The sequence below is a fragment of the Gobio gobio genome, assembly GCF_949357685.1.
Source record: "Gobio gobio genome assembly, chromosome: 1".
Classification (NCBI taxonomy): Eukaryota; Metazoa; Chordata; class Actinopteri; order Cypriniformes; family Gobionidae; genus Gobio; species Gobio gobio.
The window spans coordinates 42,198,777-42,212,779 of NC_137097.1; the positions used below are offsets into that span (position 1 = coordinate 42,198,777).

The following is a 14,003-nucleotide window of genomic DNA, read 5'->3' on the forward strand; positions in this document are numbered from 1 at the left end:
CCGAACCCCAATCTGTTGTATCATTGACACATAAATGGATTAGGGTCATGTATCACTGATAATGGTCTAGCCCAATGCTGGTGCGTCTGCAGTTCGGGTTGTGTGTGCGCGATAAGGCCTATTGATTATGTACCATATGCAGTTCCCACGCCGTCCTTTGTGCCATGTGTTCAGTGATGTGTTTTTTCCCCCCAGAAAAGGGGTGTGTGCGGTGATACAGCTGGTGAGTGCAGGGTTAATTTACTCACACAGCCGTTGGCCTTCAGGAGCCTGCGTGCTTCTGCCTGGAAAGGTAAAAAACTTGTACGTTTACGAGTAGTCGATTCTGCAATCAAGACAAAAAAGACGCCACACATTCAAGACAGACCAGTTGTTGTTTTTTTAATGGATATAATCACAGTGCTTTCGAAATGAGAACTGTACTGCTGCGTTTTCTGACTGATAAGGCCACAGTAAGGAGTCCGATATAGGAGGCACGTGCGTATTTCACATTACACACAAAAAAATATATTCACATTACACGCCGGGGCACACTTTCAACATGTGATCAACTAAAATACCACAAGTCTGAACTACATCAATCACGATGTAACCCCCCTACCAAGTGACATCCATGTAATTTTACAGGAGAGCGATGCTTAACCATCTGCCACTGTGTTCACAGCTTTAGTCTACTTCGTTCGAAGTTTTAGCGCACGACAAACAGTGTGTGATAATGTCTGGCAGTGATGCTGGAGGTACGTCGAAGATACTGTTTTCCATCTACTTCTAACTGTGACTCCAGGGTTCATTTTGCAATTTGAAATCAATACAAAGTCACAGTTTTGTATAATCAACATGACAAACTATGTGTCTATGATCTTTATCATGTACTCTACAGCTTGCAAATACAATCTTAAAGGGATAGTTCGCTCAAAAGTAGGGCTGCACGATTTGGGAAAAAAATCTAATTGGGATTTTTCTGATAGACAAATTCTGAGACACTGAAAACACCAGGGGCCTCATTTATAACCATTGTGTAGCTACGTATAAGTTGAAATATATAAAAACAAACTTGATGGGAAAATGGAGACAGAGAAGTTTGGCGACACAGATGGTGAGCTGAGGGACTGACAGCAGATGAAGGAAAACCACTTTAAATCCTCATTATGAGTCCTAATCATAAATACAGTGCATGTTCACAATAATGGTTTAAATAAATAAAAGAATGATTTAAACTCTGTTTTACATCTGATATACACATTTAGATTAAATATGTCGTTCTCACTAATGGAGTTAAGCACTTAAATTACATAAAATAAGTACCCAGAGGTTACAACATTTTTATATTCTAATAAATAGACATATTTCTAGTGGATGTAATGCTTTTGAATGCTTTTCCTGTGGCAAGCTGTGCTTTAAGGTTTTAACTACAGCGAGGATCGCTATAACCACATGATAATAACAGAACTCATGGCCAGAGAAAATATTTTCATGCGAGAAATGATCAGTAATGCCTATCTGTTTCCATTAAAAATATAAAGCAATTTAAAATACTATTTGACCAGTGGAAAATATTGAGAAAAACTAGGCAAGGATAGGCTACTGAATGATTTTTAGCAATGTAATGTGGTGGCACATCTGTATCTCATATTTTCCTAATATCTTGTACCTTTAAACATGGTATCACTTGGATAAATATGCATATGCAAATGATATGAAGATAACGTTAAGCATAGTGAAAACTAGGCGTTGTACGCTCCATATATGATTATTTGGGGGGGGGGGGTGGAGATGCATGTACGCACAATCTTCCGCTGACTGGGAATTTTGTGCAGGTTCTAGCATAATCTAGCTTTTGTGCATACGCACACTTTCAGGGTGAAATCTACGTAAAGTTTTATAAATGAGGCCCCAAATCATGAGCTGCTCCCGTGTAAATGAATACTCTGAAACACACGGCGCATATATTTATGTAATTAAATCGCAGTCTTCGAGATTTGATAATCACACTAAGCCATACAATGATTTTGGTTTTATTTCGATTAATTGTGCGGCCTTACTCAAAATGAAAATTCTGTCATAATTTACTCACCCTCATTTCGTTCGAAACCTGTATGCATACGGGTTTGGAACTGAAATAAATGAAAACTGAGTAAATGATGATAAAACTTGGCTGAACTATTACGTTTAATAACAGAATTTGGAATTCTTGAACTAAGTTCACTGGGGATGTCCGAAGTAAGTCAACACTCAATGCTCAAACGTTGTTCCTGGCTCCTCCACTGGACCATCAGCTGGGTGTGGCCTTTTCCGAAGTCTCTTGGCCTCATTCTGAAGCTTCTGTCGAATGTAGCCCTTTATTTCTGAATCTGTCTTTCCAGGGAAGAACCGCTGCACTGTCCCTGTGGAAAATGTTTCACTGGTAATCAAAACTGCAAACTTGAGACCACAATTAATCAAAAACTTCACAATGGCCTGATTGCAGTTAATGAAATGGAACTGAATGAATTCTCAAACTAACTAAAGGACGCCTACTGTTCAGAACTTGTTACAAATCGTCCCTTATACGTACTCAGGATGGCCTGGATCTCATGTGATGGAAGAGCTGGCTTAGGCATCCCTCGCTTGCTGTTAACGATGCCTGAGATTGAGTGAGAAGCCAGACAGTCTCTGTCGTACAGGCTGCGCAGCAGGTCATTGGTAAGTTTCTGAGCGGTGGTCCCTGTGTTGCAGCGCTCCAGAAGATCAGCAGTGATAACCTTGAGGAACAAAAAAAGTTGCTGCAACTCACTTTTAAAACTGATAATCTACAATAAATGTAATTATTGATTAGTCAGGTGTTTGCATTGCGCATGAAGAAACCCTGTCAGTAAGTCGTGAAAAATGCATTTACTAAAAAACATGTTTAATGTCATGATACTGATCTTATAATGTAAGCATTTTATACTAAGAAAAACAACGCAGTCTAAAAGTATGTGATTAAATGCTTTTGCCATTGTTAGACTTTCACAAAGATTGTGCAGGCAACTAAATCAAATATTAGTTGTTAAACATCGCATTTTAGTTTTAAATGAACCACAACTGAACTTGAAATCGTTTATGCAATGCAGGTAATGATATATTTTTACATGAGCCATATTTTAATTAATGCATAATATATATCCAAACCTTATTACACTTAGTTCGTAGTTTGGTAATTTTGGTTATTTAAACTGTTCTGCTGCTTTCAAATTAAATTTCTTAATACACTCACCTAAAGGATTATTAGGAACACCTGTTCAATTTCTCATTAATGCAAATATCTAATCAACCAATCACATGGCAGTTGCTTCAATGCATTTAGGGGTGTGGTCCTGGTCAAGACAATCTCCTGAACTCCAAACTGAATGTCAGAATGGGAAAGAAAGGTGATTTCAGCAATTTTGAGCGTGGCATGGTTGTTGGTGCCAGACGGGCCGGTCTGAGTATTTCACAATCTGCTCAGTTACTGGGATTTTCACGCACAACCATTTCTAGGGTTTACAAAGAATGGTGTGAAAAGGGAAAAACATCCAGTATGCGGCAGTCCTGTGGACGAAAATGCCTTGTTGATGCTAGAGGTCAGAGGAGAATGGGCCGACTGATTCAAGCTGATAGAAGAGCAACTTTGACTGAAATAACCACTCGTTACAACCGAGGTATGCAGAAAAGCATTTGTGAAGCCACAACACGCACAACCTTGAGGCGGATGGGCTACAACAGCAGAAGACCCCACCGGGTACCACTCATCTCCACTACAAATAGGAAAAAGAGGCTACAATTTGCACAAGCTCACCAAAATTGGACCGTTGAAGACTGGATAAATGTTGCCTGGTCTGATGGGTCTCGATTTCTGTTAAGACATTCAGATGGTAGAGTCAGAATTTGGCGTAAACAAAATGAGAACATGGATCCATCATGCCTTGTTACCACTGTGCAGGCTGGTGGTGGTGGTGTAATGGTGTGGGGGATGTTTTCTTGGCACACTTTAGGCCCCTTAGTGCCAATTGGGCATCGTTTAAATGCCACGGCCTACCTGAACATTGTTTCTGACCATGTCCATCCCTTTATGCCCACCATGTACCCATCATCTGATGGCTACTTCCAGCAGGATAATGCACCATGTCACAAAGCCCGGATTGGTTTCTTGAACATGACAGTGAGTTCACTGTACTAAAATGGCCCCCACAGTCCCCAGATCTCAACCCAATAGAGCATCTTTGGGATGTGGTGGAACGGGAGCTTCGTTCCCTGGATGTGCATCCCACAAATCTCCATCAACTGCAAGATGCTATCCTATCAATATGGGCCAACATTTCTAAAGAATGCTTTCAGTGCCTTGTTGAATCAATGCCACGTAGAATTAAGGCAGTTCTGAAGGCGAAAGGGGGTCAAACACAGTATTAGTATGGTGTTCCTAATAATCCTTTAGGTGAGTGTATGTATATATATATATATATATATATATATATATATATATATATATATATATATATATATATATATATATATATATATATATATATATATATATATATATATATATATATATATATATATATATATATATATATAAATCTTTTTTTTAACTATTTAACTATGTCACTTAACTATTTTTGGACACAATGTGTACATTACTTCTATTTGCATATGGTTTGAACATGTTAGAGCACTGGGTATGATGTCTGGTTAATCAAATAAACAAGCAGATTAATTGATTCAAATGGTCATAAATTGTAGCCATACAATGAAAAGTAGCACAAAAACAAACAGCAATTGAGGCTTGTGGCGAGGTTGACGAGCGAAAGACATCGGAGGAGCGAGCGAGACCTGTGCGTGATTGAGAGTGAGCGTCACCTGCGAGTCCTCTCATGAGGGAGCCCGGAGGCATATAAGGACGAGCGACACTAGTGAAGGACGAGAGAGGACCAGGCCTGGATTTACGTTTGGTTATGTGTGTGCAAATACACACTCCTTCAGGATTCAAACAAGTTTCGTCAAATTTTTGCGAGTATGGTCCTTTATGACGGAATTTGGAATTCCTTGTATGGGCACTTCTCCCGGATATGCGCGTACGCACATCAACCAGAACTAGAGCAACAACAAGCTTTGTTCGGGTTACAGGAGCCATCGGCAGCACTGTAATTTTGTTTTTAGACCACAAAATCAACAATGTCACTAAACATTACTGTGGTTTTGGTTGTGAGGGAAATATAACTTTGTTCAGCTTCCCAAATAACCCAGCGTTAAGGAAACAGTGGATGCAGTTTGTTTTTCCGGCGCAGCAACGGAGTTCTGCAAGTGTGTTTGTTTGTTCCCGGTCATGAGTCGAAACCGCAGGCGGTGAGTGAAAATGCATCAAATGTCTGTGTTTTGTTGGCAATCGGCACACGTAAGTGCATATAATGTCAACAACACGAACATATAGTGAATCCAAAGTTATCCAGGGAGTGTGTGTGTGCTCGAGATTCTTTAGCTCCGCCCACTGCATGCCTTCACAAGTTCAGAATCGGCACAGCATCGTCTTTTATAAATATGCTAAAACTGAAGACTCTTCAGAGATATGAAGGATGCAATACTACTCTAGGTACTCAAGATTAACAGGAGATTGGCAGATACGGTGTGTGTTATATGTCCCCTTTAACCATTTTATATTGTAACCTTCACTTTAACCATTTTTGGACTACATTACTTTTCACATTGTTTAAGGAGGACATCAGGCATTATGTCTGATTACCTAAGAAATAACCAGCAGATTGATCTATTATTAGATCAATTATAATTGGAAAAAGTAGAAGAAAACAGCAATTGAGGATAAAACACTTTTTGTTTTCTGGACAAGTTCTGAAACTGATTACAGCGGCACCTAATATGTAACTCTTACTTTTTGTTCCAGAAGCGATCCATTCCTTTGCGTTTGCATTGTTTGTGTGACCTCATACTGACCACACCCCTGCTGCTCTGAACTTGCACATTCATCTGTTCTTCCACTAAGCACTGTTGGAGGAGAAATGTGACTGGGTGGCCTGCTTCTCTCGGGCTCCCTTGGAATGCTGGGAGTTGCAGCTTCGTGGCTGCCGCACAGCCATCTATCACTCCTCTCGATCAACTCTTCAAGTGTCTGAGCCAACTTCCCACAAGCTGTAAAAGATAAAGTATGAATTTAGTTTGAAATTGTCTCACAAGTGTTAACCTGTTGTGTAACATGGCACACCACAGTGATACTAAATCTTTTTTTGACACAAAGTTTCCTCATGAACCGAGCTGAACTTTTCCTCAAACTGAAATGATCTTGAAACATGAAATGGGCTGTGAATGAGTCGGTTTTTGGCAAGATTTCAGCTTGGTGCACATCTTTCCCTTTGAATAGAAATGGATTTCTCAAAAAAAAAAAAAAAAAAAAAACCCAGAGGGGGCACTTTACCTGTTAGGCTCCTGATTTGCTCTCGAAGGCCGTCCATCTCCCTCTGCATACTGAGCACCATGGCGATAAGCTCCGCCCTTGAACATGATTGGAGGCTTCCGAGCACCTGAAAGGAGATAATACACAACACATTATAATAGCATAGACACTGATGAGGACAAATGGGTTCAAACTAGTATCAACAATTTACCAAAAATAACTGTGATTGTGTTTAGAGCCAAAATAGCCTTGAAATCTAGACTAAATGTAATTTGCAGCCAGGGTCGTCTAGCAACTCTCCGTTGGCTTGCAAGCTGGAAAAACCCAACTCTAGTCAGGCCAATCACATCGTGTATAGAGTCGGTGGGCGGGCTTAACATAATGACGGCAGAGTTGCAGCGGTTCCGCGTGCTACTTGTAAACAAAGAAGTTGGCGAACAGCGGTCTTTCGAATCGACTTTGGCCACGACTCTGGAAGACTGAAGAACGGCACTGAAGTAATTCTAAAAAAAGAAAGATGTGTTCGGAGTTTTGCTGACCGGATACGGAGAAAGTTTATTCTATCAACTAGCTCCGCTTCACCTTCTTCGTTGCTCTGGTTGGTTGTAGCACTATCCTATTGCGTGCAGAGGGAATTTGAAAGACAACCATTTATCCCGCCCCTCATATTGAGCCCTGCCAATGGAGTGTTCCCAGACCCAACATCTTGATGTGGGTCTGGCTTGTCAGGCTAGAGCCAAAAGAGTGTAAGTGGAATTTGCTTTTTGGCTCTAAACCATAGATGTTTAAAATTAAGACGCCTTAATTAAAGCAGCAAATGAAATATTAGATTTTTAATAAAGTTACTACCTCCATAGTATAATCTGCATCCCTTGTTGCATCTCCAAGGGGCTTGTCAACCTCAAAAGCCTGTTTGAGAGCAAACAAAAATAAAATAAAATGACTGTTGTTTACTCTAGGGGGTAAAAAATACAGTGGTTCTGGTTTGCTTTGTAACTTAACACTTAAACGCATACCTTGGGTCTTTAGTGACCCGGGACGTCATTCCCTACCCTCCTCCTCATTCATTTTATTAAAGTTAGACATCAACCTAGTATTTCTCAAATCAATTCATTATAAACAATATAACAAGAAATATATATATATATATATATAAGAATGCCTCTTTTCCAATTGATTGTTTATTTTAAAAAATGTGTATAGGGTCGATAATGACCCTCGGTGTGTAATAGTATAAGTATACTTTTCCTGCACAAAAACAATTGAATATTTGATGACTGAATAAACGCAATTCACCTTTCTTCCACATGGTGGCAATGTCTGATACACAATGATGAAGAGACGTTTCACTCATAGTTACCGCAGGCAGAAAACAAAAGAATAGGAAGAATCATCAGCAAAACTTGAAATGGCTCAGCGATTTACTGCAGATCAAGTGCAGAACTCAATCAAATATTAGTGCCACTGTCACTTGATCTGGTGAAGAAGCTGTCAGCGATCAAAATATTGATTTTGAAGATGTTGAAAATTATAGTTTTGAGAATATGTTTGAGATGCTGAATGTACTGGGAAATGAGCTCTGACGAGGACAGTGATGAAGGTATAAAACTGCTAAAACTGAACCCTTCCAAGCTCAAAAAGGTAACAAAATATGCATTACTCTAATATCAGGAGAGTTTTATATTTCTGCAACAGGTAGAGATCGATCTGTGTTAGAAATAGGTCCGGGTCGCTAAAGACCCGAATATGTAAGAATGATTGGCAAAACATTCATGCATTTAAGGGTTAAAAATATAATGGGCGTCGGAAGCAAAAAAAAAAAAGTGGGTTGGTCCTCTCTCAAACAAAATTTACTGGAGTAGATTCCATTTACATTAAGTACAAATATTGTTTGCTAAACGTCTGCTTGGGAAAGACAAAATTACGGAAATCATCACATTATTGAGGGCAGCAATAGTGTAAGGGTAAGACGCATGGTATGATGTTTTGATGCAAATCGAACCGAGGTTCAAATCCACCTTTTGCCGAACTCACTCGACTCCCTTTTCCCATCACATATCAGATCGGAAAGGCATTTATTTTCAATAAAAATTAGGAAAATATTAGAAAAGAATAAAGCGTCTAACATGTTTAATAATAAGTGTTTATCGGTTAGGGGTACGGTCTAAAAAATGCTGGGTTAAAAATAACCCAAGTTGGGTTGAAAATGGATTTACCCAGCAATTGGGTTGTTTTAACCCAGCAATTGGGTTGTTTTAAGCAAACATTTAACCCAACCGCAGGGTTAAAAAAAAACAAATGCTGGGTTTAAACAACTCAATTGCTGGGTTAGTCCATTTTCAACCCAACATGGGTTATTTTTAACTTTTAATTAAAAAAATTTCAAAATATCATTGATCGTAAAAAGTGGGTGGGTCTTGTCCCATACATTTGCTAACAATGTACAAATTAAAAGATAGCCTATTTGAGGTTCCCTCACATTGGCAGAACCAAAGATCCTCTATCCTGATAAAGATGCCTCAGATATCCTATGTACTCCTGTTATTACAAACTTCAATATATTTCAAGTGCATCAGAACGTTCCCTTCATGTGTGGATTCCTGGAGGAACTGATGACAGTATTTCTTGCAGGAACTTGTGCGGGTTCCATCATGTAAGTTCCTCAGAGAACTGATTTCCTTTTCTGAAATGCTGCCTAAAGGTCCTCCAGAGGGTTCTGCCAGTGTCAATCTGCGGAAATCCAAATGAAGCCTCTAGTGTCTTCATTTTTACTGTAGCCTATAAGTGATGCTATTAACCCTCATTAAACTACAGATAGGCTACAGCAAGTCTGAAATAAATTAACAAATAAATAAATAATTTAAAAGCTCCCACATCACATAGAAGCAGTAAATCATTTTTACATTTCATGTTGTATTGTTTTATTACATCTTATTATTAAAATCGTAAGTTATATTAAGAACTGCCATTTATTCTAATCTAGCACACACCTACCTAAACACACACACACACACACAAACACAACTGATATTTAGCCAGCAATAAAAAGGAACAGACCTTTGTTTTGAACTTAATATAGTCAGCATTATAAGATGAGATGTCCTCTCCATTTAGTCCTCTCCATTTTCTCCTCTTCGCCGGTTCTTGCTGAAAGACAGTCACATAATTATATCAAGTGTCTGTAAAACAATGACACGTACGCAACAAAAGGTTGATGTTTACATACACTGAAGACGTGGTTCGCCCTCGCTTCGGTGTCTTCGGGTGTCTCTTCGTATCCCTCGTATCCATTGTACAGGATGCGCTTTGCTATTGTTTTTCTCCTCATCTTTCGCCCATTAGCCGTTTTCCTCGCCGAAATAGCGTCCGGTTCTTTATCATGCCGGTCATGGCCACGCGCAGATCCGTGACAGCCTGATGACTTTCACGCTCGTGGCATTTCGATTAAAGTTTAAGACACTCTGGCTTGTCAACATCACGAGTGTGTCTTGAAACACTTAAATACGAGTAAAAATGTGTAAGAATAAATAAATAAAAAAAGACTCTTAAAGTTTTAACAGTTGCTAATATGACTTGAATGCAGTTCGATATATGAGATGCTTGCAACATATTTGCAAGTTAAGCATTTAGCCTAATGTAAAACCCAACTGCTATTTATATGAAAGCGAGATTAATATTTGTAATAATTTAACAGTTAGCCACTTGATCTTCATAACCTCTTGCTATTGTAGTTTTGTTGTTATTGTTATTTAGTAATAGCAGCTTTGATTTGCACATTCCACAAAATACAGTAGGCTAGTGTCCTTTGACATTACAGAGCCCATATTTTTGTGTTAACACCTATTAAAAATGTTTGATAAACTATTATCTAACAAAATTAACATAGCGTGAGATGTAGCTAGTTTTAAACACATCAAATGTCTTTAATCCCTCTGAAAATATGGATTTTGACTTACTCCTAGTTAAAATCATCAGCTGTCATAGACATAATCATTAAAAACATCATAAATGTCATCATCTATTGAAATGATATTCAATTAAAGGTGAACTATGTAGGATTTTTGCAGTAAAATATCCAGAAACCACTAGGCCAGTGTTATATATTTTGTTCAGTTGAGTACTTAGAATATCCCAAATGTTTCCAACTATTTGTAAATCGTGAGAAATTGCTATTTTAACCGAGGAGCCGGGACGTGTGAGCTATGCGTGTGAGGGAGTCGCCTGTCGATTGCGTCATATCTGCGTCACCCTCGGTTTCCGGTTTTATTCAGTGAAACAATTTACTCTCACTGCAGTGTGAACAAGTATCATAGCAGCCGCCGAGCGAACGTCATAACTTCCTTTTCAACACACTCAGATATATCTAATACGATAAACAGAATTGCGTTACCTCATACTCATGACTGGAAAAGAGGAAGTGGCGCCGGCAACCGTGTCATAATAAAAGTCCCGCCGGCGACTATGCCATAATAACAGTCCCGCTCTTCAATCGCTCCTGCGGCCTTGCTCAGCTCCACAACACTCGGTCCTGCTCTGCTTCACTACAGTAATGTTAACAATCGCATCCATGAACATGATTTCTGCCCGAGTCCTATCCTGACTGTTTTCCACCGGCTGTGAGGTGAAAACCACATGTCCCAAGATTCTGCGCTCAAACGTGGCGTCATCAAACTACGCCTTTGTTTTGAACAGGCGACCTCTAGTGGACGGAAAAGTTACATAGTGTAGCTTTAATTGTAATAAGTGTTTTATATCGGTTTTAATTATACAATTATTATATAATTATTTTAATTTAATTATAAAAACATTTTAATGACCAAAACATTACAAACAGGCCTACAAAAATTATGACAAACACTAATATTATTTTTAGCATTTACTGCATTTGTCAAGCTCAACCATGCACTAAACCATAGTCAAATTATTGTTAGAAAAATGTTAAAACAAATAAATTATGGATTTTACATTGATAAGGACATGTTGTATGCTCTTTGAGAGACGTAAAAAGATGTATTGATTATCAAAATATTTAATAAGAAGCCTTATACATTAAGACTGCACTTGAAGACTGCACATTAAGCCAAAATGTGTATTAAAACTAAAGATTTGAAATGTACCCCACATTGTATGGAGACTTTATAGGCCACTTTCTATTTCTTACTCTCTCATTCTTTCTTCTTTTTTTTTTTTTTTTGGGCTGTGTGAGCACAGATACGAGTGAGAGGTCAGGTAAGGGATGACCCCACGCAGTCCCAGGTGACATACAGTGAGCACTAAGTGTATCCAGAAGCACCTGAGGTTGTAAAAGAGAGGCCTCTCCAGGAATGAGTGGAGGGAAGTAGCTCTGGGCTGGAACAAAGTGGATTCTGTAACTCATTAAAGCAGTCTGGGGATTACAAAAGGTCAATCAAATAGTGCCATGTGACCCAGTACTGTCTTGCTTCTGGTTTGTGAATATGGCTCAGTGAAACAACGTCCCGTTTGATCCAATCATTACATCTATACCTGCTAGTAAAGTGCTTCTCAAATGCATATAATTCTCAGTTTACCTGTAATAAGTGGTTGACAGGTGAGGCGGTTCTTTAATGTTGTTTTAAATTAGTGCTTATACTTCAAATGTGGTTTGGTCACATGCATTTCAAACATGATTTGATTTATAGGTTCACAAGTCACTGTGTTTTGGACCCTGTTTACACCTGCATTTAGTGCTGTCCACTTGTGATTGCCCAAAACAGATCTTAATGTGACATTTTGACTAATTTTAACTCCATAGCTTGTTCATTCGATTTAAAACAGACAAAGACTCACTGTTAGGAGACACAAACACCATCGACTACAGAATTACTTCTCTACGGACACTAAGAAAGATACATTAACGTATGGATGAAAGAGAACTGGCACCTTCTCTTGTAACGGTGATTAGACAAGCATGAAATCCACACTACATTGATCCTGGTGGCCACAGTCGTTTCAGTTCAGACCGTCTGAGAGGTTCGTTCTAACTTACATGAACAAAATCCAGCCGGATCCGCCGTGACGTTCACAATCTGCAGAGACCAAACATGAAGATCTGTGACTAAAGCACATCTTACATCACAGCAGATGTTATTACAGTCCAGACTACAAATGTGACAGCAGAGCCACCATCTCTTGCTCAGACAGACCAGTTATTGATCTCCTCCCTGCACATTTAGGCCTCTCGAGAGGCTCCGAACCAGCATAAAGAGGAGTATTGATGATATATTGATATGCATTCTTTTATTTACTTTAACCATGAGGCCTTTCACCTCTCTCCTAACAAATCAATTGCACGTACAGCATGAAGCTTCTTTTCTGGTTCACGGGCTGCCATTCCCCATTTAGTCTGAGGGCAGCTTTGAAGTTTGTCTTGTGACTGTCAGACTTGTCTATGCTGCATGAGAAGTTGTACTAAAGGAGCGGATCTAAAGTCAGTATAAAACTGCAACATGGGGTTGGGTTATTTTTTTTATTTTTTTTAATGGAACGAAATGATTTTCATGATGCCAGTGAGGACAGAACAATTGTACAAAAATGTTTCCTGTATCGCTATTCAGTGGCAGAGCTACTTAAACCATTTAACCATTTTACTTTAACCATTTTACTTTCTGTAAAGCTGCTACTTTCTGTAAAGCTGCTACTTTCTGTAAAGCTGCTACTTTCTGTAAAGCTGCTTTGAAAAAATGTGTATTGTGAAAAGCGCTATACAAATAAATTTGAATTGAATTGAATTGAATTAACCAAACCAAAAAGTGTGTGACCAGCCAACAAGGGAAAAAGATAAACAAATATACTAAATTATCTTTTTTAATGTAAAAATGCAGAAAGTTTATAGGTTTAGGTGTAGGATTATTGAATATACAGTTTCTACGGAATAAAAAATCATTACGCCAATGGAGAGTCCCCACAAAGATAGCGAAACCGAGTATGTATGTGTTTAACAAGTATTAAACATATATATATTTCAGTAAACCTAGTGCAATCAAATTTGCACAAACTTGCATCTCTAAACTAATAGAGAACACTGTGGATATCTCAGATGATACTGCCCTTTTTTTGTCCCATATTATTTGAGACCAACCACAAAAAGAATCATGAATGAACTGGAAATGTTACGTGGAATCAGGATCAGAACTACAATCGTTAAATTCCTTAAAATTCCCAAAAGTTAAATTTTGCTTGTGCAGGTAACAGACAAGGACTTTCTTCTCTTTTGCCCTCTCCTTCTCCATCTTTCCTTCATAATGTACATAATGAAAACAGAAGAGTAAATAGTGTCATAAAGAAAGAGGCCCTGCCTGGGCACTGAGTGGGATTTAATTGACCATATGGGGGCGTTGAAGTTGATCTCTGACCCTACCTCCATCAACCCTTGGGAGCGCCCTAAAATTATATAATGGACAGAAAAGTGGGCCAGCCAGCCAGGCAAAAAAGGATGATACAAATGAACACACACTTCCATACTATGATGTCTGTATTAAATGCACCTCTTAACATTTCCCTATGGATGTGCATGCAGAAGCTTGTTGTTTCTTACACTCCCCAAGTGTAAGAAACAGCTCGTGTTTTGAGGCCGCTCAGC

At 38.8% G+C, this 14,003-nt stretch overlaps 1 protein-coding gene across 1 annotated transcript; it reads right to left on the reverse strand.

The window, feature by feature from the left end:
- Positions 1-352: 352 nt before the first annotated feature.
- Positions 353-10,633, reverse strand: LOC307133298 (BEN domain-containing protein 6-like). Its single transcript, XM_079828287.1, has 7 exons — positions 9,630-10,633; positions 9,461-9,550; positions 7,253-7,312; positions 6,425-6,530; positions 5,885-6,141; positions 2,555-2,741; positions 353-2,384 (listed from the first exon to the last, which is right to left on the reverse strand). The coding sequence occupies exons 1-7, from the start codon at positions 9,729-9,731 to the stop codon at positions 2,233-2,235; spliced, it is 954 nt and encodes a 317-aa protein (XP_079684413.1). The 5' UTR covers positions 9,732-10,633; the 3' UTR covers positions 353-2,232.
- Between the last annotated feature and the right edge of the window lie 3,370 nt (positions 10,634-14,003).